Source organism: Manis javanica, chromosome 4, assembly GCF_040802235.1.
Source record: "Manis javanica isolate MJ-LG chromosome 4, MJ_LKY, whole genome shotgun sequence".
In the NCBI taxonomy this organism is placed as follows: Eukaryota; Metazoa; Chordata; class Mammalia; order Pholidota; family Manidae; genus Manis; species Manis javanica.
This window is the reverse complement of record NC_133159.1, coordinates 123723358-123750667: the sequence shown is the minus strand read 5'-3', so window position 1 is coordinate 123750667 and position 27310 is coordinate 123723358. Positions and strand designations below refer to the sequence as shown.

Sequence of the window (27310 nt, the reverse complement as noted above, 5' to 3'; positions counted from 1 at the left end):
AATTTAATAGTTCATGGAGTTATAGTGGAGAGTTTGCAGTTTGAATATCTTTGGGTGTCTAATCCAATTTTTTTTTACATTTTCTTTTATTCTCTGCAGGTAATTAGTGTCTTTATTTTTACTTAGTCTTGGGACCAAGGATTTCTTACTCTTTTATGAAGAAAATCAGTGCCTCAATTAACAGAAATCTGCTTTTCTGATAACTAACTGATGCTTTGCCAAGTTTGGTTTACCGAATAGTCTTATGTTCTGTATGCCTGGGATCTGCCCCAGGCCGTCACCTGCTTCCCACAGAGACAGGCATGGTTTAGGGCGTTCACTACCTGCGACGGGCCTGGCTGCTCCTGTCAGGTTTTATTCTTGGTGGCTAAACCCTTCTCCATAAGATATAAGCAAAATGTTTGTTTGTTTCTTTTCTTGGTGCATAAAAACATAATGGACCATGGGGGAAAAAAAGAGACTCACACGTTCCCTGCAGATAAATTTTTTATCTGCAAAAATCATTAAGTACAAAACAGAGTGACAAAGATATTCACATTTTGTGCATTTCTTTGGTCACTTAGCAACTGGCTGGAATCATTCTTCACTTATGATTTTCGTGTGAACCTCCCGGCTCTTCACCCGCAGCTTGTTGACCTGGGACTCGGCAATGTCGGCCCGCTCCTCGGCCTCCTCCAGCTCATGCTGGAGCTTGCGGAACCTGGAGAGGTTGACGTTGGATTGTTCCTCCTGATAATGAAGGAGAATGCATTTAGAAGGGAGAAAAGTTCAGAATTTCTAGCTTCTTAAGTCAATGGGTCTTGAATTTCTTTTTACTTAAAAATGATTCACTCTAGTAAACCTTTTTTAAGAACCTGGAGAAATACTCTTGAATAATTTTTTTTGGTATTAACTCCTCTCTTGCTTCTTGAACTCATGGATAACAAGGAGGGACCCATGACATTTGTCTCCAAGACGTTCTAAAAGGAGAACTTCTAAAAGTTCTAAAAAGTCCAAACATCTTGGAACTACTATTATGTAAGCCAGTGTCCAACTTGTTTTTTCAGAATCCTGAGAACGGAACCAGATCTCTTAAGAATGCAGGTATGCGGTCTATATTATACCAAATTAATAGACTTGGATATGAGTTATTGCCACTTGAGTATAAATTATGGCCACTTAATGCTGTTTAGAAATTAACTGACAAGTTGATTGTTTCCTAGAATAGTCTTAGTGGTCTCTGATTATGTTTGAATATATAACAGTGAATTGAGGAGACCAATTCTGGTTTAGTGTCTGGTTATCGTTCTTTTTTAAAGGCTCATTAAGAACTGTCCAAAATATGGCATTCAATTTAGAACACTGATAAAATTTAGAATCACTATACAATAGAGTTTGAAAAAAACCTCAGGACTTCCTGGTACAAATGAGGTAAGTAGGATCTAGAGAGAGGTTAATTCCCTCTCTCCCTCAGACTTTAGAGGTCAGGAGAAATGTAAAAGCTGTAAATGAACAAAGGAACTAATTGGTGATATGTAAGTATGTCTATCCATATTTTCATATTTAGGAAATCCATATTATTTGATAATTATTTCAGATTAATCACAGATTCGGGAAATGAGGTGGAGGCTGAAAAATCCAGTGATACGAATTAATATTTAACTGCTTACTTCACATGCTCACTTATGTATACAATGGCATTTCACACAACTTTTCCAAAACAGAATTCCTGTTTCCTTCTTGCCCTGTGCATCTGGTCTTTCCTTAATTCTCCTTAGTAGTTGTTACACCATCCACGAACTTGATGAGCTACCCTTGATTTCCTTTCTCTCACCTCTCAAGTGCGACCTGTTGGCACATCTTGTGGTTTCTGCCTCCAGAATACATCTTGACTCTCTCCACATCTTTCCATCTGCTCCACTACTGCCCTGATCCAAGCCACAGGATCACCCTAAAAGCCCCCAAATGTCTCCCTGAGCCTGCCTGTGTTACCTAACCATCCATTATCCACATAGTAGCCAAAATACTCTTTTTTAAGAAGTAGAAATCAGGGCATGACTGAACCAACTGAAAGCTCTCCTGTGGCTCCCCAGTGTCCTAGGAGGCCCCAGTGCCAGTGAACGTAGAAGACAATCCAGATTTCTTATCCTGGCCTGAATGATCCTGTGATCTGCCTCCTGCCTCACTCTCCAGCCCCATCCGTACTGCTCTCTCTCTCTTGTTCTTTCAGCATCTTGAACCAGACTCTCTTCCACTCAAAAGTTTGCAAGGCTGTTCCCCTTCCCTAGAACACTTTCCTCTGGCTCATCAAATGGTTGCTTTTTTCATTCTTCTGGACATCACTGGCTATTTTCCTTTGATCCTTCCTCACTTTACCCTTGTTTTCTTTCACGCTTTAACAAAATTGGCCTGGATATGTCTGAGACTGGAGGCTGTCCAGTCACCCCAAGGGGTTCTGAACTTACCGCTTCCTCGGCTTGTCTCTTGTAAGATTTCACCTTTGCTTGCAGTTTATCCACCAGATCCTGGAGCCTGAGCACATTCTTACGGTCTTCCTCAGTCTGAAATAATAATATAAAGAGTGACTTTCTTAAAAGAACAAATACCGTCACATATTGTTGTACATTTGGCTTTTGATCCCTTGCAGACTAGGGTGCAAACCGAGCCAGACCATTTTTCTTACCTGGTAAGTGAGTTCCTTTACTCTTCTCTCATGTTTGCGTAGACTCTTGACAGTTTCAACATTGCGCTTCTGTTCACTTTCAACTTCTCCTTCAAGTTCACGTACCTGCAAGAAGATGGGCATTTTAAAGACATTTGCTATGATTCATTCAGTCAGTGGATTTCTGTTTCGTCAAATGACCCATAATACTTCTTTTACTCTGTTTTATCTATAGTTTTGATCCCCAATTGTCCCTGTAAAAGCTATTGGGTAGCAAGGAATCATCTCTCATTCATCTCTGTATTCCCCACATCATCTAGCAGTGCTAGGTGTTCAAAACCATGCATTGGATTGGAGTAAAATGGGACATGTGTTGATCAGAGGACCCACCCTGGCCTCCAGTTTCTGGATCTGCTTCTTTCCGCCCTTCAGGGCCAGCTGCTCAGCCTCATCCAGACGGAGCTGCAGGTCCTTCACTGTCTGCTCCAGGTTCTTCTTCATTCGCTCCAGGTGGGCGCTGGTGTCCTGCTCCTTCTTCAGCTCCTCGGCCATCATGGCCGCCTAAGCAGCAGTAAAACAAAGCCAGTTGATGGAGCTGCGATAGCACGCCGAGATCCACATTGACCATGGCGTTGCCCTCTGCTCACATCAGTGATGGCCTTCTTGGCCTTCTCTTCTGCGTTGCGGGCTTCCTGGATGATGTCCTCCATCTCTCCCTGGATTTGAGAAATGTCTGTCTCCAGCTTCTTCTTGGTGTTGATCAGGCTGGTGTTCTGGTTAAAGTATTGAATTTAGAAATATTAAGTACATGGATGCCCAATGTTCTAATGAACTCACAAACTTGTTAATTAAGTTAACCTAGTATCCCTCCTTGTTTCATAGGTTATCTGAATTGACAATATTTTTAAAAGATAATCAACTGTGGATGTCACAACTCAAATACACAAAAATATTGTTAATCTAAAAATTGTTAAATGTAGACTTTATTCTCCATGGAACATTATGAATACCTTTTTAGATAGTGCTGAGATATGAGCAAGAATTTCACTTTCATTCCTTTGTGCTTTTCACTATTCTGTTTGACTCACCTGGGTGTGGAGGAGCTGGACGCGCTCACTGGCGTCCAGGAGCTCCTGTTCTGCGATTTTCCTGCTCCTCTCCGTCTGCTCCAGAGTGGCCCGCAGCTCCTCAATCTCGGCCTGCAGCAGGTTGGCTCTGCGCTCCACCATGGCCAGCTGCTCCTTGAGGTCCTCCTGGCCCCGGAGGGCATCATCCAGGTGCAGCTGGGTGTCCTGTAGAATGAATGATCATTGAGACACCTTGTCCTCGAGGCTGCAGTCACTCCAGCCATCCTGGGACCATCTCTTGCTCCCATTTACCTTGAGGATGCCTTGCGTGTTCCTGTAGTTCCTCAGGGCCTCAGCAGCCATGCGGTTGGCGTGGTTCAGCTGGATTTCCATTTCATTGAGGTCTCCCTCCATCTTCTTCTTGATCCTGATGGCATCATTCCTGCTCCTGATCTCAGCATCCAGGGTGCTCTGCATCGTCTCCACGACTCTAATGTGGTTTCTCTTCAGCTGGTCAATCTCCTCATCCTTTTCAGCAATTTTCCTATCAATTTCAGACTTGACTTGGTTCAGCTCCAGCTGGATGCGCAGGATCTTTCCCTCTTCGTGTTCAAGAGATGCCTTAATGGACAGCAAGGGGTGATGTTAGCAGGGAATGGAAGTGTATAATATCCTAGAAATGAGAATTATCTTCCTACCTTTGTGATGCCATAACATATTTTTATGCCATTGGTATAGAAATTTCTACAAGGTGTTGTTTGCTTTATATACTTTATATCCTTAATTTCTCATCTTTGTTTTCTCAGTGTCTTGCACAGTTCCTGACATACAGTTGTGTCAGTTGTATACATGGTCAATTCATACTTAGTACACAGAGTCAAAATTACTTTTTTCTCTTGATTCATCAGTTCTTGCATGCAGTACACCGTAACTGTTCTTGGAATTGTTTTAGAGTGTACAATAAAATGTCTACCTCTGCCTCCTCTAAGGCAGCCTGGAGTTCACACTTTTCTTGCTCAACTTGCTTCTTTATTTTTTCTAGTTCATGAATACGTTTCCCTCCTTCCGCAATCTGCTCAGTGAGATCAGAAATCTCCTCTGTTGGTCAACAAAAATATGAAAATAAAAATTTGATCAGTGAGGGAAAACATTCTTCCAAATCTTTTGTTAATGAAAAGGTAAAATGTACTCACGTTGCAAATTCTTATTTTCCCGCTTCAGGGTCTCAAGTTGGTCTAAGGATTCCTCATAAGCATTCTTAATCTTGAACAGCTCTGTGCTAAGGGAGCGAGATTCCTTCTGGGAGGCCTCAAGTTCAGCATGAGTTTCTTCATACTTCTGTTTCCATTCTGATAGGACCTGAGGGGCAAGGAATAGTCAAGACATTTAGTGGAGAAAGTTTGATGGAATGGACCATTTATTCTGGCAACTCTCAAACAGAGTTGAGATGATCTGGGACTGAAAAATAATTATGAGTGACCAGAGTAGGAACCACAACAGTCTCCCCTGCTTCTTTTTCCACCCACCATGGAGCAGGAGCTACTGAGAACAGCCCTCAGATGGTTGGAGTAAGGCACACTGATGGTGGCAGGCTATCTTTAATCACATGTTGAATGCTGAGCCACAAACTGGTGCAGAATTACCTTGTCAAAGTTCCTTTGCTTCTTGTCCAGGGCTGCACAGGCCGCGTTTGTTCTCTCCACATCAATCATGAGGTCCTCCACCTCATTCTGGAGCCGCTGCTTCGTCTTCTCGAGGGAAGCACATTTGGCATTCACGGCTTCCACATGTTCCTCGGCATCCTGCAGACGCTGGGCCAGCTTCTTTCTAGAAAGTGAAATAAGGACGAAAGAAGTGAATGACCACCAGCAGAACTGAGTGTTTCAAAGCGGGTACCAGAGAGGGATTTCTATAGTCAGATTCCTGATACTTTGCTTTTCAAGTTTATTTTGTAGATACAGTTATGTATTAACTCATTCCTGCTCTCCTACCAAGCAAATACTGAAAACAACCCAAATTTCAGTATCACCATACTTTAAAGGCTGGTTTTAAGGCCATCATGATCAGCCCAAGCTAATGTTTTACCCTTCAAGGTAACTGATATATTCATCTTTTATAGACTTTTAATATATACCTTTATACTGCTATTTACATCTTGTCTCCCCTGGAGTTTTAAAAAATGTATTTACATTTTTATTGAAATGTATTTCACATACCATATAATTCACCCTTTCAAAGTAGACAGATCACTGTTTTTTAGAATAGTCAGAGTTATTGAGCCATCAGCACAATCTGAATTTAGAACATTTGCAGCCTCCAAGAAGAAACTTTTTACACAATAACATTCACTTCCCATTCCTGCTACACATGCCTCGGCCCCAGCCCCTCTCCACCACTCATCTACTTTGTTTCTAATTACTTGCTATTCTGGAAATTTGACATAAATGAAATCATACATGTGGTCTTTTGTGACTGGATTTTTTTACTCAGCATGATGTTTTCTTTTTTTCCCCTCCTTTTTATATTGAATTATAGTTGATATACAATATTACATTGGTTTCAAGTATACAACACAGTGATTCATCAGTTGCTCCCATTATTAAATCCTCATCCCCAACTAGTGCAGTTACTATCTGTCAACATAGATGGAACCACTGACTGTATCCCCCATGCTGCACTTCCATCCCCATGACCAACTTACATTATGATTGAAATTTTGTGCCTTTTTATTCCCTTCACTCTCCCACCCACCCCAACCCCTACTGCATGGTAACCACCAGTCACTTCTCAGTGTCTGTGAATCTACTGCTGTTTGTTTAATTTGTTCTGTTTTGCTTTTAGATTCCAAATATAAGTGAAATCATATGGTATTTGTCTTTCTCTGGCTTATTTCACTTAGCATAATACCCTCTAGGTCCATCCACATTGTAACACATGGCAGGATTTCTTTTTTTTTTATGGCTGAATAACATTCCACTGTGTATATGTACCACATCTTCTTTATCCATTCATCTATTGATGGACACTTTGGTTGTTTCCATATCTCGGCTATTGTAAATAACACAGTGATAAACATATGGGTGCATGTATCTTTTGAATCAGAGATTTTGTTCTCTTTGGGTAAATTCCTAGAAGTGGAGTTATTGGGTGGTATAGTATTTCTATTTTTAGTGTTTTGAGGAACCTCCATACTGCTTTCTACCGTGGCTACATCAATTTACATTCTCACCAACAGTGTAGCAGGGTTCTCTTTTCTCTACATTCTCCCAACACTTGTTATTTCTTGTCTTGTAGATAGTGGCCATTCTGACTGATGTGAGGTGATAGCTCATTGTAATTTCGATTTTCATTTCCCTGATGATTTGTGATTCCACTGGATTTTGATCTTCAGATGGAAAAGTCTGTATCTTGCTAATCTTTGTATTCTTGTAGGCTGTCACATGTTAAATATTCAAATGTTGGATGAGTTGAATCCCAATGAAATGCACTTGGTTTTGGCCAATTGTGTCTCTTAATTTTTTCTTCTTTCTATCAGTCATTTAATAAAAAGTAGGTTTCCCAAACCAATATAATTTTCTTTGAGAGCTCCACTCTGAATCTCTTCTAAGGCATCCACCAAAATGTTATAATTCCAACTATATGGCTGTACACTCTTCACAGAATAAATGACTAAATCTTTCCTTAAACTTTCTGTAAGTAAGTAGGTCCCTTCTTGCCCACTTTGTCTTACAGTTCAGTCTTGGACTTTTGATTGCATTGAATATTTAATCCTTTATAAAAGAGTGTTTTTTATTTCTTATTAGAGAATTTTATGTTTGCTTTTTAGTCTTTAAGAATATATTTCTTTTTTCCCCCTACGTATAGCTATGTTTCCCCTCCACATAGCCACATCTCAAGAGGAAGAGCTATGCTCTACAGCCTGATTATTTTTCTCTTACATAACTATCATGCCTCAATTTTGCCATTAGTGAATAAGGGGGAGGAGAGACACAAAAGAGTATGAGTAACATATTATTCTCTCTACACCTGTATACACAGAGTGATGTCAAAAGCTCCCGTTTTCAAAACTAATCATTCAACTTCCTCTTGCCTTTCTCTTTATACTCTCTAGCATGATTTATTTCCCTAGACAACCTAGAATAGTAGTTTTCCTTGCTTAGACTTATGTCCACACATGTTTTCTCCCTAGGGTTTTGTTTATTTTGGGAACAATGGACATTTGCCTATATAGGCTTACAGCACATGCACTTTGATTGGCAACAGAGATATTTCCATTTTAACTAAGTCTAGAACATACTTGGCCTCCTCCAGCTCCTCAGTGCGCTGGATGGCATCCGTCTCGTACTTGGTCCTCCACTGGGCCACCTCGCTGTTGGCCTTGGACATTGCCCTCTGCAGCTCGGCTTTGCCTTCCTGCTCCTCCTCGTACTGTTCCCGCAGCAGGTCACAGTCGTGGCGGGCTGACTGCAGGGCGTGCGCCAGAGCACTCTTGGCCTGAGAACATAGAGATTGGAGACTTAATTTTATATTTTGAAGGTGATATTTAATCCTTAAGCTCCTGTACACTACCAAATGAAAATCTATAGAAATAGGCAAAAACAACCTCAAAAACAAAATGACAGCAGCAATATATATATAGGGCTTACCTTGATCTCCTCTTCAAGCTGCCTTTTCAGTTCCTCAATCTGCTGTGTGAATGCTTGTTTGCCCCTGGAGAGCTGAGACACCAGTGCATCCTTTTCATCTAGCTGTCGTGAATATTCACCTACAAAGACCAAGATCCTGAAAACTCCACCTTACTTTGGAAATTAAAGCTCTAAATTAAACACTGGATCAGGGAAAGGAAGCTGAGTCTGAAATATGATGGGGAGCACAGATCATAACAAACCACAACATCCACTGCAACCTATGTGATGAGCAAATCTGCATAACAATTAGAGGTGTGGAGAACTTTCAGGCAGATTATGTGCTTAAGAGCAATACAGAATATTTCAGGAGATATTTATGATTATTTGATCACAATAGAAATTGATGAAGTACGTGAGAAGAAACATAGATCAAACCAGCAAAACATTCCAGGGCTTTTTGTCTAGGGCAGTAGTGTTGTACTAGTGTCCCTGCCATTCAAAATTGATTGAAATGAGTTATTCTGTTGGAAAGAGAAGACTCTGAGCAATTCCCTCTGTAAGTGGAAATGATGCCCAAAAGAAAACCCTGGAAGCATTTTTATATTAATGAATGGTCATGTATCCTTCCATCCTCAGAATGAGTTGGTTTATGGACAGCTAATCAGTTCCTAAACTAAATGGCATTTAAATTTGTCTCCAAATCTTTAAGTACCATAATTCAGAAAATACACTATGTTATATTTAAAGGAGGAAACCTTTCAGCATCATTTCTGAACTGGTTAACTGGAAATCTCATCTATTTAGTCTTTAATAAGAAGCACAACTTTCTTTTCCCCACACAACTAGGAGCAACAGCACTGATGAAGAGAGACTCAAGGAGCATATTGATTCTTTGAGAATACAGCCTAATGAAGTGAACTGAACCACTGTATATCAATAATAAAAATCTTAGAGCTTTGTTCTAGAAAGAACTATTTGAATGAATATGAAACACTAAAGTGGTTCTCCAACACTTTGAACTGCTTATTCCTTTAATAGTCCAAATGACCCATAAAACAATTTCTATCTTGTTATCTCTCACTTAGGGAGGTAGAACTTTGGTAGAAAGTTGGATGAGTTAATAGGGGAGGAGCAAATGCATACTATGGACCTCACCTGGATGCTCCTATCCTGGACTGTCCTACTGAATATTTCCCTGCTTAACTGGTGAGCTGCTAGCAACTGGCAAGACTTCAGGAAGAAGACTGGAGTCAGCACTCGTGGGGTAGTCATTTCAGCACTACCATAATCTCACCTTTAAAATGTGGATAATAATACAGGCTATATGAGGATGAAAACTTAATGAATAACTTGTGCAAGCATTTTGAAAAGTGAAAGTAAATACTGGGAAAGGGACAGTTTTAACTTGGTAACTTTTTGATTTAAGTCAAATCTGCTTTAAGATGTTAAAAAACAAAAGGTCCTGAATCTCTTTATTAAAAACAACAAAAAGAAATGTCCATGCCAGTCAGCGGCCAGTAATGTGCTTATATGAGTGGGTGCCTCCCAGGGAGGTAATATGTGATCTCCAGTAAGTCAATGCAGAGCTTTTTGGCAAATTGAGCATCTAAGACAAACTTATCATTCAAGGTCAGGGCTAGCCCGTGGCCCACCTGCTTCTGTCTGCAGCCGCGCCCTCTGGGCCGACAGGTCATTGATCAGCCGCTGCTGCTCTTCTTCCTTGGTCTTCAGTTCACTTAATTGATCTTCTAGAGTGCGGCACATCTTTTCAAGGTTTCCCTGTATTCAAAAAAAGTGGTAGAAGGCATATGAAGAAATATTTAAATCATAGACATTTTCAGTAGTCCAAGCATTCATGCACAGTAGCTGGGGTACTCATTTATTTTGAGACTAAACTATCTTTATAAACAAACTAAAACGACAGAAGCCTTAGATTGTGATGGAGAGAGTAATGGGATACATAGTCTGAACACGCTGCCACTAAATTATTTTTTGAATTTATGTCTTCACTCAAATGGCTTAACTGTGATATGAGTATAATGATGCTTGATTTAGCCCATGAGCATTTTTTGAAAAGTGATTAATTTGTGCCTGAGGGAAAAACAAAAAGTCTAATCAAGGTAAGGTATTTTTAAAAATCTCAAAATGTACAGTTGAGTTATGTTTATTTGAAGGAGCCTAATTTTCACTATGCATATTCTTTGGGTGTGGCTATGTGGCTGTTTTCACCTAAAGAATGAGCACCCAAGCTGCCCCCAACCCCACCCCACTGCCTAGTCTCCTGCCAGTTACTAATTATTCTGGGAAAACTCACTCACGCCTGTCTTGCAGAAACCTCTTTAAGACTTAAACCGTGGTTGTACCTTGGCTTTGGCGACAGTCTCCATGTTGCTGGCCAGGTCGTCGATCTCCATCTTCATCTCACTCTTCTCCTTCTCCAGCTTCTGCTTGACCCTCTGCAGGTTGTCAATCTGCTCCCCCAGTTCGGCCATGCTGTCCGCGTGCTTCTTCCTCAGCGTGGCCGCCGTGGCTTCATGTTGCAGGGTGGCCTCCTCCAGGTCCCTGCGCATTTTCTGGAACTCAGCCTCCCGCTTCTTGTTCATCTCAATCTGGGCCGTGGTCGCCCCTCCGGCTTCTTCCAGCCGCTCGCTGATCTCCTCCAGTTCCCGGGAGAGGTCAGAGCGCTGCTTCTCTGCTTTGGCCCGGGAGGCCCGCTCCGCCTCGATCTCCTCCTCCAGCTCTTCGATGCGGGCCTGGGAGAGACATATCAATGTTAGTGTGAATTCATGGCAGTTTGGATATCTGGAAAGCCCAGAAAAGGTAGAGGTTATGACTTGCCTGTAACTCTTTGATCTTCTTCTGTAGCTGCATTGCAAGGGCCTGTTCATCTTCAATCTTGCTTTGCAGATTGTTCATTTCAAACTCTTTCCTTTTAGAAAAGCACTTTATGTCAGTCGCAGAAATATTAATGCAGTTTCCCCAAGAAACTTTGGTCTTATGTCTTACTTTTTAAGTTTCTCATCAAGTTGCTGTTTGTCATTTTCTATATCCATTGTGGATTCTTGAGCCAATTTTAGGTCTCCCTCCAGTTTCCTCTTTGCTCTCTCTAGATCCATTCGTATTTTCTTTTCTTGTTCCAAAGATCCTTCAAGCTAAAATTAATTATCCATGAATACAGTTCCTGGAATGTTACCACCTTTTGTCCCAGCTTGAATTTGTAAACGTTTAACTCATATAAGGAAATTATGCTGATTCTTCTATGAATTAGGCAAGTTTGCCCTATCTGTTCTGTTCTCATTACTATTTACCTAGTCTAAGCATTCATCATCATTGCAAAGGTGAAGTGTACCTCATCACCATATTATTAAAGTAAACTAGTAGGGAGATATGCCACCTATATGTCCCCACTGGAATCCACTGTGACTACCTCACCACCCTGGATGGACACCATAGCAAGATTTCCCAACCATGACCTTTCTCAATTTCTCCCTTACTTAGACATTTACAGTGAGTTCTCTGTTCAGTATCAGATCATGTTTAAAGCCAAATTTATCCTCCACATTCCGTATTCAGAATCCCATGTGTTCCTGTAGGAGAAACCTTTATGGATGATGAGTACCTCTTGGCTCTTGCCACACTCCCCGCTTAGAGCACCTCCCCTCTGCTATAGCTTCCCACAGCCCCTGGTGTTTCAGGCCCAGCCCAGACTCATTTTGGTCATACAGCTTTTTGTGGTGAACACACTAAACTACTCTTCCCCTAATTCTTTTTACCTGTATTGTTGGTTACTCATAGCTGACTTTATGGATGTTTTTGACTTCTTGGGTGTCCACCTCAGTCCTTATAGCAGGGATGAGGCCCTATACTACTTGTTCATTGGGAGCACGTGAAAGGTGCTCATTACATCCTAAGACTGCAAACCTATGCTTGCTTGGTTGGCTACAAAATCAAAAATTATTTTTGACAAGATGTTCAGCTTACATCATCCACTTGCTGCTCTAGCTTGATTTTAGCTTTGGTCAGGGTGTTGACTTTGTCCTCTTCCGCCTGCAGGTCATCCAGGGTCTGCTGGTGGGCCTCTTGGAGGGCCTTCTTCTCCTTGGTCAGCTTAGCTATGGTTTCGTCCAGGCCCGCCATCTCTTCGGTGAGGTTTTTCACCTAGAAGGTTAAGGAAGAGAGTATCTCTGCCACCAAGTAGCTTATTGGATGGCAGAACCTCCCCGTGGTAGTGCAGGATGTGTTTCGTACCTTATTTTCTGTAGCATGTTTCTCCTTCTCCACCTTGGCCAGTGTCAGCTCAAGGTCATCTATGTCCTTCTTGAGCTCCGAACATTCGTCCTCCAGCTTCCGCTTCTTGGCCGTCAGCTCGGCGTTGATCTCCTCCTCATCCTCAGCCCTCTCAACTGCCTCTTTGATTTTGGCCTCCAGCTGGATTTTGGTTTTGATCAGCTGGTCACATCTTTCCTCTGCATCAGCCAAGCTATCTGCTTCCTGAGAAGGGACAATAGATAGTTTTAGATTTTAATCCTCTGGACACTTTCAGATTTTATTAATATCTTGAAATCAAACAAATAAATTGTGTTTTAAAGCTTTTTCTTAAATTTTCTTAGCTTTCCATCATTTAGGAGATATTTATTGGGCTCCTATTGTGGCAATGAAGGATTTTAAAAGAAGGAATTTATGTCATGGTTCTTGGTGAAATGATGATACAATTATACTTGGGGTTCAGGACACACTATCCCAGAGCATGGCACCCTAGCAAAATGAGTATCTCAAGCTGAGAAGTTTGAAAAATGGCAGAAGTGGGAAGCCCATCCTGACCTTCTCCCCTTCCCGTTTTTCTCTGAAACAGGACATAAAACTCCTGAGTGAATGGCACCCTCTGTGTACTAGGAGGATAGAAGACTTTCATATCACCAGAGATGGGGAATTTAGGGCAAAGAAGACTGTATAAACAAACTTGTTAAACTCACCTTTATCTTCCTGGTTACTTCTTTACCATTTACTACCCTTATTCCAACCCCTTTGTCCTGTTAATTAATCACAAATGTATTGTTTCTTTGTCTAACAGATATAAGTCACTTCTTTGGTTCTTTATTCTCTTGTCAAGGCTCCAGTGTCCACGAAAAAATTGAATAAAATGTGTGTGCTTTTCTTCTGTTAATCTGTCTTTGTCAGTTTAATTTTCAGACCCAGGCCAGGGGACTCTAAGAGGGCTGAGGAAAACTTCTTCTGTTCCTACACAATAACCTATATTTAATGGGTTGGTATATAACTTCAGATCAGTTTTTTAATTTAATATTATTTCTGGAAAACTTTAGTGTATGAAAAACAAACGCAGTGGTTGGGTGTCTTGCAGGTTGCTAGGAGAGCAGAGTAATATCAGAAAGGTGACTTACAGGGAAGATAAGTCCTGCAGTGACAGAGTAGCTGGGAATTAAGGGGAGCACGTGGAAAAACTATGGGGAGCTGAAGTGTTGAAAGGTAGTGTGTAGACAAGCAGCTGGTATGTTTCTCAGGAGATGAAATGGGAGTTGGAATATAAACTGTGATGGCAGGGACTGTGTCTCTTGGTCTGAGTCATATTCTTAGTGCTTGAACCTTCATTAAGTATTTGTTAAATGGACAGTTGACAGACAAACACTAAAAAGGAGTCATAGCATATTCAAAGGAGAGGAGCATGAGTGGATCAAACTCTGATACCCTCTATGATTATCCCTTCATTTTTGAAGGTGTGATGAACATCTCTTCAGTTTGGAAAATGATGTTCTACATCAACTACAAGGAAAGTCACAATGCATCTGTCTTTAAATTTTCTAGTTGCGTGACCAAGACCTATGTGCTCAAGGGGACCAATGAAGATTCCCTTCTGAATTCAGAGAAGTAGAGGGTAATCTCCTATGTTTCTGTTGATTTTAGTAGCAGCAGCTGAAATTCTCTCCTCATTTGGGTCACAAAAGTGGGTTAGACAGTGTCATTTGATCAAATATTTCTCCCCAAGCCTCTGATATTTACTGGGACATCAGAACAAGAACATCAACCCTATTTCTCATGCCCTGTGTAAAAATCAACACTACCTTTAAAAAACATTGCCATTATCCTCGCAATGGTCCTGTCCTTTCAGATATTAGAGATTCTAAAGATAGAGTTAGAAGTTACCAGAGGGTCACAGAAGTAAAACTTCAGAATATTGATTCCAAGCTGATATATTTTTATCATAAAGTCTCTTTCCTTCCCTGTCAATATTGTTCTTTCTTCACTGCTCTTATTTGCATTTACAGTAGGGAGACTCTTAGAGAGCAAAGATCACCTTATTTCTTGCCAACATTCTGCTAGGAAAAACAATAGGGGGAAAATAAAAATGCCTTTGTTTTTCCCTCCAACAGCAAGGAGTCCTACCAAGTACTATTTAGTAATATTGTATGTGAAGTTTTATAGAACTTCTAAGGAGCTGTGAATGAGGAAAGGTTTATAATCACTCCCTCAGTAAGGTGGACTCTAGACCTTTCCCTAGCAAGTACTGAACTGCGGTTTTAGCATCAGGTGCAGGAAATGGGCCTGATACTCACTGACTGGACCTGGAGCTGCAGGTCATTTTTCTCTTGCATCAGAGCCACCATTTTTTCTTCCAGCTCTTTTCTTTTGGCCTCAGACTTTGCGAGGCTTTCTTTGGTCTTCTCAAATTCTTCCTTCATGTTGGCCATCTCCTTCTCTGTCTCAGCACTCTTGAGGAGGGGCTTGATCTTGAAATACAGCTTCATCCAGGGCCAGTGCTTCACATTCATGAAGGCACGGACATTGTACTGGATGCAGAAGATGGACTCCCTGTGATAGAAACAGAAGTGTTCAAAGCCAGGAGGCGGAATTAAAAGGCCTAGGCTCATGGGATTCAGTAAAGTATCTATAATAATACCTTCTCTCCACCATCTTCTGGTACTCCACTCTTGCCAGGAATCCTCTGCACCTGGCCTGGGTTCGTGTGATCAGCTGGGCCAGCTTGTCATCTCGCATCTCTTCTAGGAGCCCCAGAAGACCAGCTTTGAAAAAGACCTGTGTGGGGGCAGAACTGCAGCTCAGAAACTCTGCAAAAACTTTGAGAGGACAGGAATAGCATCTGGCAGGCTTTAGAGACTATTACCTTGGTGTGACCAAATTTATACTGGGTGTGGTCAATATCGATGGACCCAAGGAGCTTCTCAGAAGCCTTCTTGCTGTCAATGAATTGTCCTTCGGGGATAGCACTCGCGTTTAATACCTTGTATCTGTTTAAGTCAAGCAAATAAATAATAGAGGCGTGTTGCCAACAAGAAACCTTCCCCCTACCATGGAAGCCACAAAGCTCTCAGGTAGTCTAACAAACATACACAAGCAATCACATCTACCTCAATATCTATTCCCTTTATATTCAAAGAGTGTCAAACTTTTGGTATGTCAGTGCAGAGTCTGTTGCATTTCTCTTCTGCTTAGTTTTAATAAAAGGGATAAAGGATTCTTTAAGTGAAAAATTAAAGTAAATAACAAGAACCTCTTGAAATAATTCACAGTGAGAAAGCCTGACCTCTGTTTGAAGTCTGCATAGAGGATCCTGCTGGGGAAGCCCTTCCTGCAGATGCGGATGCCCTCCAGCACGCCGTTACACCGCAGCTGGTGCAGGACGAGCTCGTGCTCCATGGCCCCTAACAGGAAGAACACACGTGCCTTCTTTCACGGCCTTTAGCAAACACACTGGAGCCCGTCTGGGTATCAGAAGTGTCTTACCAGGAGTTTTGGTCTCATTGGGGATGATGCACCGCACAAAGTGGGGGTGGGTGCTCCTCAAGTTGGTCATCAGCTTATTCAAATTCTCCTGTGGAATATATTGAATATTTGGTTTACAAATGTGCTGTTGTCATCCATTCATATTTATGGACATTCTTCTGTTCCTCATGATCTATGACATTGGTTCGATTCTAATGAATAGTATCCAGATTTGAATTTGGACAGTTATCTCTGGAATTTCCACTTCCCAACATGTCCTTCTATTTCCTATTTTATGCATTAAAAACGTATTTTTGTCTAGCTGTGGAAGAGGTTATTCACTGCCATTGGATTTCCTAGCATGTGTTGTGAATTTAGCATGACATTCCGAACACACTCCTACTCTTTTGCCTAGTTATGTGGTCTGGTTTTACAAATAATTCAGTGTCTTCTTCCAAATCTCCCATTTCTTTCTTTATCTGGCTTTCATTTGTATCTGCTTCTCTATCACATGCTTATTCCTTATCATAGTTACAAAACTGTGTGTTCCATAGAAGTGGTCTTTTAATGCCTCCTTCTGGAAACTGGCAGAAAACTGACAGCCATGTTACCAAGTGTAAGAGGTTTTCCAACTTATGGAAGTCCTAGTTTTTCAGAATAACTAGAACATCAGATGTTACAGATGAAATTGTCAAAAGAAAAGTAAATTTCTTTAAAGAAAATTTTGTATCACTTCTGGTTTCTTATTTCCTCCTTAGAACTCAGGCTCCAGTTCCCACCACTGTTCTTCATCCTCCACTTTCAAAATCTACTCATTTCAGTTCTATGGCAATATACACCTGAGCACCTACATCATTTGGAGGCTTCCTCGGTTCAAGCAGATCTCATGTTTTACTCGGTCCTATCCCAACAGAACCTCTTAAGTATCAAATGACCTCATTTTCCAGCCGCAGAGTAGAATTTTACCATCTGATACCGACATCTGCAATTCACTCTCATTTCTCCTGGTGTCTGCATCTCCTATACACTGAGACATCCCTTCCAAACTACCCAAACTACTACCCTTTAAGACTCAGTTATACCACTACCAGCTGACCTGTCTCCTTGAGTCACACCCAGTTCTAATCCTTGCAAGCTTACTTACTCCCTCTTCCTCATAAATAAAGTCCAGCTTAATTTTCTGAATCTAATTAGACAGAGAAAATGAATTTTGTACCCTGAAGAGTGCAGACACTGTCTGGAAAGAAGAGCCCTTCTTCTTACCGCCTTTCTTTCCACCACCACCACCGGCTTCTACAGGGGGCAGAGAAAGCATAAACAATCAGAGTTTATGTTTTATACATTAAATAAAAGATTAATTCTGTTGAAAATTACCTGCTTCAGCAGCTGCTGCCGCCCCAGAGAAGAGGTAAGCCAGAGTCTTCATTGCAGACTTCTGGTACAGCCCGACGACTGTCTCGTTCAGGGGGTCCTTGTTCTTGTCCAGCCAGCCGGCAATGTTGTAGTCCACGGTGCCTGCATAGTGGATCAGCGAGAAGTGGGCCTCGGCCTTGCCTTTGACCACCTTGGGCTTCTGGAAGTTGTTGGACTTTCCAAGGTGCTGCTCATACAGCTTGTTCTTGAAGGAGGTGTCCGTGGCCTTGGGGAACATGCACTCCTCTTCCAGGATGGAGAAGATGCCCATCGGCTGAAAGAATGGAAAGAAAGAAATGCTATTTGAATTTTGTCTGCTTGTAGAAATATATGTAACATTATGATCCTATTTGAGTCGATTCATCCTTCAATTCCCATAGTTAATGAAAACTTACTTCTTTGGTCAGAGTTGATAATTTAGTAAATATTTATCAGGTGCCTATCAAGATCCAGGTGTTGTGTCAGGCTTTGGGATATGATGGACAGTGTGATAAATGAAAGGTGTGCTCTTGTGGGGTTTGTGTCTTTGCCCTAAATGCTTTTGGGCAATATTTTGCCAAATGTGATTTGCAAACTAGTCAGAATCACTTGGGGGAAAAAATGCAGATACCAAGGCTCTATCTAAGGTGAGATTAGGGAAATCTGCAATTTTATGAAATACTTGTGGTGAGTCTTTGGCACAACTGAAGTTTGACAGCTTATGCTGTAAAGTACCTGAAATCCATATTTTAATTGCCAGTAATAGTGAATGTAAGGATGACAAAGAAATAATACATAAAAAATAATTCTCATCAGTGCTTTCTCTTAAGGAATGATGACTTTAAGTATAAGACTTTGCATTGCAAATTATGGGGAAATGTATACTTCTGCAATCTACAGAGAATATCCAGTGCCCTTTTAACAGAACACCTGCCTCAAACTTGGCAAAAGAAGGACTTTTCCTGATTTTGTTTAAAATTAGAAACCTTGTACCATAGTATATATCAAGATTTTATGATTTTCTTTTAAATACTATTCAGCATTATAATCTGCGGTATGAACTACGCAAGCGAACCTTCTCGATGAGCTCGATGCAGGCAGCCAGGTCCATCCCGAAGTCGATGAACTCCCACTCGATGCCCTCCTTCTTGTACTCCTCCTGCTCCAGCACGAACATGTGGTGGTTGAAAAACTGTTGCAGTTTCTCGTTGGTGAAGTTGATGCACAGCTGCTCCAGGCTGTTGAACTAAGTGAGTAGAAAATACAAATTAACATTCATCTGATAATAAAAGCTTCTCTTTGAAAGGGCCCCTTCTTGGTTGGTTAGCCTAACTGCCCTATTAGGATGGTGTGGCTTTATCCTGCCTCTAGCAGGCCCTTTCTCTTTCTTTTCTGCGGCCGCCAGCCAGGAAGTGTCAGCAAGCTGTTGGAAGTCTCTCTTCAACAGGGGTAAACAGTTTCTGAGTGATGCTTTCCTGTGCAATAAAACAGTTGTTTGGTTTTGACAGTATCTATATTTGTTGATCAGAGGTTTCTTAGTAATTTATCTCTTTATGATTATATTATATAACTAGCTAAGTGTATATCTGAGCCATTGGGGTCTGTATGTTCTTATTAATAATGGTAGTAAAAATTCAACAGGTAACATTTGCTGAACATTTACCATATTCTATACACTGTGCTAAGTGCTTTGCATAAGTTACTGCATTTAATCCTCACAGCCACCTTGTATGGTGGTACTATTTGCCCACTTCATGGATGAGAAAACAGCTAGAGAGGTTAAATACCCAGTGCAAGAGGAGCATGCAAGCATGTGAGCAGCGAGGCTTGGCTCTAACAGCAGAGCCGGTGTTTTAGCTGTTCCTGAACTTGAGGAGACCAGCTCTGCTTCACTATTCAGGACACCTAGATGAAAACACACACTGGGAATGCTCTTGTGTCAGAGCAGCTTCACCATACACAGAAGTCAAAGAAGTTCTACAATATGGATGAGCTAAGTGAAGAAGCCAGTCATTCAAAGACCATATATTGTATAGCTACATGTATATGAGATGTCCAGGTATATGCATAGAGACAGAAATCAGACTAGTGGCTGCCAGGGACTGGGAGCGAGAGGGGAGGGGGAATGACTGCTTAATGGGGATGGGGCTTCTTATTGGGGTGATGAAAGTCTAAAATCTATTGCGGTGGTTGCACATGTCTGTAAATATACTAAAAACTATTGCCTTAAGTACTTTAAATAGGTGAATGTATGGTATGTGAATTATGTCTTAATAAAGCTGTTACTAAAAATATGCTAAGAGGTTGTAAATTGACACTGTCTTTGGTTTTCTAATTTGAGAAAAGGTGGATTGCTTTTCTGTTCTTGTGTGGTGCTAGATTATAACTCTCTTCCCATGTGGGCTTGGGAATCCCTGGAAATGCTCTTGTCTCTAAAGCACAGAAAATTTCCTCCAGCATCTATCAGTCACTCAGAAAAAGGTGCAGAAATGCAGCTTGTGGATCAGACACTGATTCTGCTGTCAGGTAGGCGACTTTGGTGACCTTGTTTCCTAAACCACCTGGGAGGTATTCTTGCTTAGGCAAATGAATTTGAGTTTCCTTACAATGCCATTTCCTTTCTTACACCTGGATATTGCAGGGCAGATAGGAATCTTAAAATCTTTCCTTGAATTTGTCACTGTCTTTCCCACTGGCATCTTGGCTACCAATGCTACCCTCACCACCTTCTTTATCATTTACCAAATGCCATCTACACACTTGAGGGTGGTGCTTAGGGCATTCAGAAATCTTGTAACTGGCAGAAAGATCTCAGAAGTGAGTGTGTTATTTGGAGTGCTAGGTGCTTTGCGTACATACAGTCTTAGTTCAGTTTGCCCAGTGACTGGTCGGATACCCTTTTTCCATTATGCAAGGTCACATAGGCAAGAACTGACAGGTGGAGTTTGAGTCCAGATCTGTCTCTTCCCAAGTTCATGCCCTTTCATGAACTTTTGGCTTCTTTATGTGTCAATTTAGCTTGTAATGAAGCTCTTTTTTCATGGACCTTATCTAATATTAACTCACATCGAAGATCTCAAAGCCAGCGATGTCCAAGACCCCGATGAAGTACTGCCTGGGCTGCTTGGTGTCCAGCTGCTGGTTGATGCGGGTGACCATCCACAGGAACATCTTCTCGTAGACGGCTTTGGCCAGAGCACCCACCGCGTTGTATACCTTCAGGGTCAGAGTAATGATTGTTGGTGTTATTAAAGACAGGCTGCAAAGGCCTGGGATGTGTGTGATTCATTGAGGTCACGCACTCACCTGCTGCACAGTCTGGCCTTTGGTGACATACTCATTGCCGACCTTGACCCTGGGGTAGCAGAGGGCTTTGAGCAGGTCAGCAGAGTTCAGATTCTGGAGATAGGCCGCCTTGTCAGCAACTGCAGAGACACAATTCAGGTACCCAACATGACCTACTGAGAGCTCCACAATTCACAGGGGCAGAGTAATGAATCACTTTTTAGAAAGACTGTGTGGGAGGTAAACTTGCACATTTTCATCAGAAGCTCAGCTGTAAAGGAGACATGAGTGTGGAATGGGATTTTTGGCCTATATTCTCTTATTAAAACTAGATGGAAGTTCATATGGTACCTTCCGTGCCATCTGGCTCAGCCTGCTCCTCACGCTGCTTTTGTTTGAATTTCATGTTCCCGTAATGCATCACGGCTCCTGTGAGCTTGTAGATAGAAACTCTCTCCTCAGGAGTGAAGCCCAGGATTTCAATGGCACTCTATCAGGGGGAATGAGAGGGCAAAAGTTAGGTCAGAAGACACTAACTTATTTAGGAGAATTTATGCTATACCTTAACCACACCTGCAGTAAGTTGTTACTGTCATTCCCACATATAGTGGATTTTTTAAAGAAACTACATGTGTAACTTACATCTGTGGCCATCAACTCTTCTTGGTCATCAATGCTGGGGACTGTGATCTCCCCTTGACTGACAAAGGCATAGTCATATGGGTTGGTGGTGATCAGAAGCATTTCTGGGAAATAGAATTCAGGGTATATGTTTTATATTAGAAGATGTTAATATAATGATTAACTTCTGGCTTTTAAATGTAAGCTCTTTCTTACCAATTAGGTCTGGCTTCTTGTTAGACATGATCTGATAAAAAATATGGTAGCTTCTTTCTGCCTTTAGCTGGAAAGTAACTCTAGACTTCTCTAGGAGATCTGCAGTGGAAAGTAGACATCGAATTATGCAGAAACATTATCAAGTTCCTGCAGTGATTTTGGAACTTGGGGTCATTAGCGAAATCTCACTGGCTCCTTGAGGTTTCAGCTGAATGTCCCCATGAGGTACCCCATACTACATCTCCACAAATACCATTCCAGTTACTTTCACCACCTCTAGAAAGAAACTTAAGCATGCCTGCCCCAAGACATATATATTTCTCACACTGAAGATCCTTGACATTTGGAATATAATTGATTTTGAAACCCCTCCCTCCCCAGGGTCTCTTCTCACTGTATAATAGAGGGGCTACTAAGGGCAACATTTATTTAGCAAGTCTCAGACTAGGAAGAAATCACATATACTCAATCTGTAGGTAGCTCATTTACTCCTAGTGTTAGTTTTTTCTTAGAAAAATTGGAAATTCATTCTGAGGCTGGAATACTTCAGACAAGCCCAGCGGCTCCTGGCAGTTCCTACAGAATCACTAATTCATGACTGAAGTGGATAAAGCACACTGTGGGCTATGGATAAGATTGGCATTAACCACGGGCATGTTTGGCAGCCACTAGTGTTTCACAGGCTCTGGGCTCGGCAGGAGCTTCAAAGTGTTCCTCCAAACCATCATTTGTCATTCTTGGACTCTGTTTGGAAGGTCCTGTTACTCACATGTTTCAATATCAGCGGAAGCCAGTTTCCCTGTGGTACCAAAGTGGATCCTGATGAATTTACCCTTGCAAGTGAAAAAAAGATGATGGTATATGCAAAACTTGAAGTACACAGAAATGATGAGATTGAAATAATAATTCAGACATGCTTTTTCTGGCGCTTAAAGGCTAAGAAAACCCTCCTGTGACCAAGAGACTCACAAAGCGGGAGGAGTTGTCGTTCCTCACAGTCTTGGCGTTGCCAAAGGCCTCCAGCAGGGGGTTGGCGCTGATGATTTGATCTTCAAGCGTCCCCTGCAAGAGCAAGAGCAGTCCTCACATGTGGGGCTCAGGAACTTCTTACCCAAGAGCCCAGATTCTGACCTTGGCGATCAGACCCACCTGCATTTTGCCAGATTCCTCCTTCTTCTTCTCTCCAGTAACTGCAATTGTTGCAAAGTACTGGATGACACGCTTGGTGTTCACGGTCTTCCCTGCACCAGATTCTCCGCTGCCAAACAGTGACCAGACATAAGTTAAGGTTTGTGACAAATGAAATTATTTCTACAATCAGCATTTACTGCCTTAGGCATTTATCTTTCTATGTCTTTGTCAGAGTCTCCTAGATCTTTCTCTTGGTATTGCTCATATTCTGTTGCTTTGCACTGGCAAGAAGTAGAGAAATTCATTCATTATTCACATAGCACATAGTTCTTAAGTGTTTAAAATGTGCCAGACTCTCTTCTAGGTGCTGAGGCCTAGGCTTGAGGGGTCCAAAGAGCAGCCCACTCAACAACTTTGTAGTAAATGAAACAAGTAACAAAAAACAAAACAAAATAAAACTTCTACGAAGCAATGCATGTGTTCCTCAGCTTCCTTAGAATAAAGACATGGCCCAAGGTAGGTCTTTGAGGGAATAGACATTCTTCAAGTAGACATTAAAATTAAGCCACTGGTGACATTCCCAAACTGTTCAACGTTCAGAAGGTTGTATGTTTTTCACTGCCCTGTACGGGGCTCTGATCATGTGCAGAAAAGGGATTTTACATCTCCTGTTCTCAAGAAAGTTCTGTGGAAACTCCAAGATTGAAGCAGGAAATGACATAACTTAGGACATTGTTATTTTATATTCTGGTGCATTGAAACCCTATAGTAAAGTGAAAGCAATATCTAGTTCCAGCCTGATCGTGCCATTGCTTTAATATGGGGGAGTTAACTAATTTCTTGGTGTGGTTTGTCATTTTCCCAGGGAGAATATAATACTAGTAAGTCTCAGAATAGTAATACATACGTGATTAAGATAGACTGATTCTCCCGATCTAGAAGAAAAACAGTGGACAATCAGCATGTATGCCAGCTAAACAAACAGAACTTTCTATAGGGAAATACTTAGGGTATTGAGTATAAGTGTCATTTTCAATGGAGTTTTTCAGTAGCTTATTGTAAAGTTATTTATGGTATTATTATTAAGTTGGGGAAGAGAAACATAAAATGTGTTTTTCTGGATTGAAAGCAGTACTTTCCAAAGGGAGATACGTTATTTAGTTGTCATCTGAAGATTTCAGTGACATACTGTCTGCTGGCTAGTGCATATAACAGGAAAATACATAATATGCTAAGGATTTGAAATGTAGTGTAATAGGTTAAAATAATAGTAATCAAACCAAGGTTGAGATTTAGTTTCTCAGTGAATCAACTGACCTCACCTGACCTCACAAAGAAAAAAAATTTTTTGTCTCATGACCACAGACTGGAGCCTTCGCTCTGATCAGCCTTCCCCAAAGGATGCCACTAGCTAAAGAAAGACCAGGTGACGAGGATTCCTCAGTCAGAACAAAATCCTTTTAAGGGAAGCAAACAAACAACTTGTTTATATTCATGTAGCCTCCAAATACCACTTTCATCAAAGAGAGGATATCGTCTCTGAGATGGTTGCTGATGACTGTAAAGGGATAACAATAATTCTAAAGTATCAAATGTATAATCAACAAGAAACTTAGGCACAAAAGGATTGAATACTTATTTTTCATTTCTCTTCAGGCAATACGATTCAGTTGTTAATCTCCTCTCCTTACCTAAATATATACAATAAATGATGTATTTACCAGAAGGAGACTATAAACAAATTAATAGGGATGGAGCGGTAGGATGGTCAGGTAAAATCCCAGAGGTGGAATCAGGAGAACTGGGTTTTAGTTCCAGCTTAGACAGCAGGTACCCCTCTGTGCTTCAATCACTTCTTCTGTCTAACCAGGGGGTTGCATTAGATTATTTCTAAATTTTTAGCTCTAACATTTTGTGATTGTAGGTGGTAAAATGATTTGCATGAAAAACTGTCGAGCCCTCACCAGTCAGCATGAACTGATAGGCATTGTCAGAGATGGAGAAGATGTGGGGTGGGGCCTCCTGGCGCTTCTTGCCTCGGTAGGCCGTCACCACCTCGGGGTTGTACACCGGCAGCCACTTGTAGGGGTTGACGGTGACACAGAACAGGCCTGAGTAGGTCTGCACCAAAAAGAAAAAAAAACAGGAATATGATTACTTTATGAGGACCTTCACAATCCACTACCTTTCAAAAAATATTGACTGCCTGGATGAACAAAAAGGCCATGAGAACGAACTCACATAGATCATCCAGGCTGCGTAGCGCTCTTTGAGGTTGTACAGCACCGCGGGCTCATGCAGGTGGGTCATCATGGCCATGTCCTCGATCTTGTCGTATTTGGGAGGGTTCATGGGGAACACCTGGTCATCCTTCACCGTCAGAGTCTGGTAAACAGGAAAGGTGACTGTTATGTCAACTGAGTGACCAAACCAAAAAAAAAAAAAAAGAATCAATCAAATGTTGCTGGGTCCTGGGACTTCACTCACTGCCCCCGCTTCAGTCTTGACGGTCACTTTCCCTGATTCTCTGCTCTGGACCGTCCCTTTGACGAAGGATTCCTTGGGCTCCACCACAAAGACAGATGTCTTGGCATCAAAGGGCCTGTTCTGGGCCTCAATGCGCTCCTTTTCAGATTTTCGGAGGTACGGAGCAGCCTCCCCAAATACAGCCATTTCCTGGTCTGAACTCATGGCTGCAGGTTATTTACTGATGGCAGCCCAGTTGAAAACCCTGCCTGGCAGAGGAAGAAAAGATATTACTGAAATTCAGAAACTGGATGATTAGATTCACATTTTAAGAAAACAAAACATTCTTTTTCCACTGACCCAGTGAGCACTCAGCATTGAATTGCACATGACCACCTCCGTGACTAGGTTAGAGGTGAAATGTCAAGTCTCTGGTGCTGGGTCGGTGGTGATAGGTATTTGATCTTGCATTTGGAAAGGCACTGTTGTTCCTAGCCCAGCTGATGGATGATTGTAGCCCCTTTCTCTGTCTCCTTTTTTATGTATATTAGTCTTTATATGCTGCCTATCACAGGCTTATACAGAACACAAAGCTATGATGATGGCAGGGTGTTCTACACCTTTCTTGCTTTTAGTTCTTATCTTCCAGTTGGATTTATAAGCACCTTGTAGGCAGGGACTATGTTTCCATTTGGGGCATCCTTCACACCTGTTGCAACACCTGATGGATACCAGGAAGAGCTCAAAGCTGGCTTTGGGAATTGAAAGAACAATAGAAAAATGTTGCTAAAATTCTAGGGACTATTCTGTACATGGTGAAAATCTTTTCATTATAGATTTGGTATTTACAAAGACTGTCTGATCTAGGAAAGCAGAAATGTGAGGAGCTTTGTTTTGGATTGTTTTGTTAAAAAATATTCTATCGTATGTCAATTTCTCTGATTCCTATATCATAATTTTGATGAAGTCAGCTTCTTCACTTCAGTATTTCTCAAACACTTATTATACCATGTTATTATCTTTGTTTTCTTGCCTTATTTATTAAGATTCTCATTAATATTTCATAAAACTTTTTTTAAGATCTGTCTCTTGCCACTTTAACTGACATTCATTAAACCTGTCCATAATGATCATAGGTTACCTATTTTATAACAATAATCTTATCTTTTCCAGGAAAACTCAAAGCACTTGGATAAACTGTTCTACATTTTCCCATTCACACTACAGTGATTCAGAGAACACAAAATGTTTGTCCTGATGAAAACACTCACAATTGCTTTCCATATCATGTTTTTCAAAGTTTCCATTTTACAGATTGTGAAACAACATGCAGATTTAAGCTACTTTTGCCAAGCAAGCATTCAGTCTATTCAGACAGCATCTCAAGGTTTTTCATATTATATGGTTCTGTAGTATAGGACATTTACATTTTCTCTATAAATGAATAATAAGACCCTGAAATGTATTGCATGTTGTAATTCAATTATTTAAAGACAAACTGCAGTGAAAAATGGGAAAAACTGTGTATAAAACACATATAAAGCCTCTGAGAAAATATTTTCATATATTACAAAGGATACAAATGAATGAGAACAAGTTTTTAAAGTCCCCCTCAGCATTCTTCAAGGGAAGGATGATCAGCCATGAAATTGAAATGCTTTCATTTGATAACCCCCTGAGCACTCTCTAAACCACTGCAGAAGATTTTTTGTACCCTGCAAGGAATGAGGAAAAAACGTCAGAATCTTACCTTAGAGATGCAACCTTGAAGTGGGTCTGAACTGTAAGAAAAAAGAGCAGATTTCTTCTGATTAACTTCTAACAATTCCCAATAATAGCTTAATTCTTCATTAAGAACCAGGAAATGCCTGAGAACACTAAAACATCTAATTAAGATTGCTACAGAGTCAGTCGGTGCCTCACTGGCAGGGCTGCCAGGGGCAGTGGGAGCCAGGATGTGTGGCATGTGTGTGGGCAGCCAGATATCCCTTACCACCTTCCAGACAGAGCCCTGTCCTTACACACACTTACCTTGAGACTTTATGAGGAAAGACAAGCCATCCTCATTCCAAGGGTACTTTTATAGGATCAAATATGGAAAACGCATAGTCTCCTCCTCTTTCTTA

General features: G+C 41.2%; 1 protein-coding gene and 1 long non-coding RNA gene across 2 annotated transcripts in view; one reads left to right on the top strand and one right to left on the bottom strand.

Moving 5' to 3' along the window:
• LOC118974017 (uncharacterized) overlaps window positions 1-18711 on the top strand; it is a 32326-nt gene extending 13615 nt beyond the window's left edge. The window contains exon 2 of the long non-coding RNA XR_005063609.2: window positions 18506-18711. This is a non-coding gene — a long non-coding RNA (uncharacterized lncRNA). The remainder of the gene's footprint in view (window positions 1-18505) is intronic.
• Window positions 474-27310, bottom strand: MYH1 (myosin heavy chain 1). The gene is made up of 40 exons (XM_037026967.2): window positions 27216-27310; window positions 26935-26965; window positions 25206-25453; window positions 24960-25103; window positions 24683-24839; window positions 23626-23653; window positions 22737-22845; window positions 22557-22649; window positions 22357-22420; window positions 21588-21686; window positions 21393-21496; window positions 21102-21240; window positions 20772-20890; window positions 20532-20681; window positions 18541-18711; window positions 17448-17760; window positions 17290-17366; window positions 16095-16182; window positions 15895-16012; window positions 15475-15598; window positions 15250-15386; window positions 14906-15161; window positions 12585-12827; window positions 12318-12494; window positions 11343-11488; window positions 11175-11265; window positions 10700-11089; window positions 9989-10115; window positions 8355-8473; window positions 8006-8202; window positions 5352-5535; window positions 4902-5067; window positions 4682-4806; window positions 4021-4329; window positions 3730-3933; window positions 3289-3414; window positions 3032-3202; window positions 2663-2767; window positions 2445-2540; window positions 474-729 (listed from the first exon to the last, which is right to left on the bottom strand). Exons 3-40 carry the CDS (start codon window positions 25407-25409, stop codon window positions 577-579), a joined length of 5823 nt encoding a protein of 1940 aa, XP_036882862.2. The 5' UTR covers window positions 25410-25453; window positions 26935-26965; window positions 27216-27310; the 3' UTR covers window positions 474-576.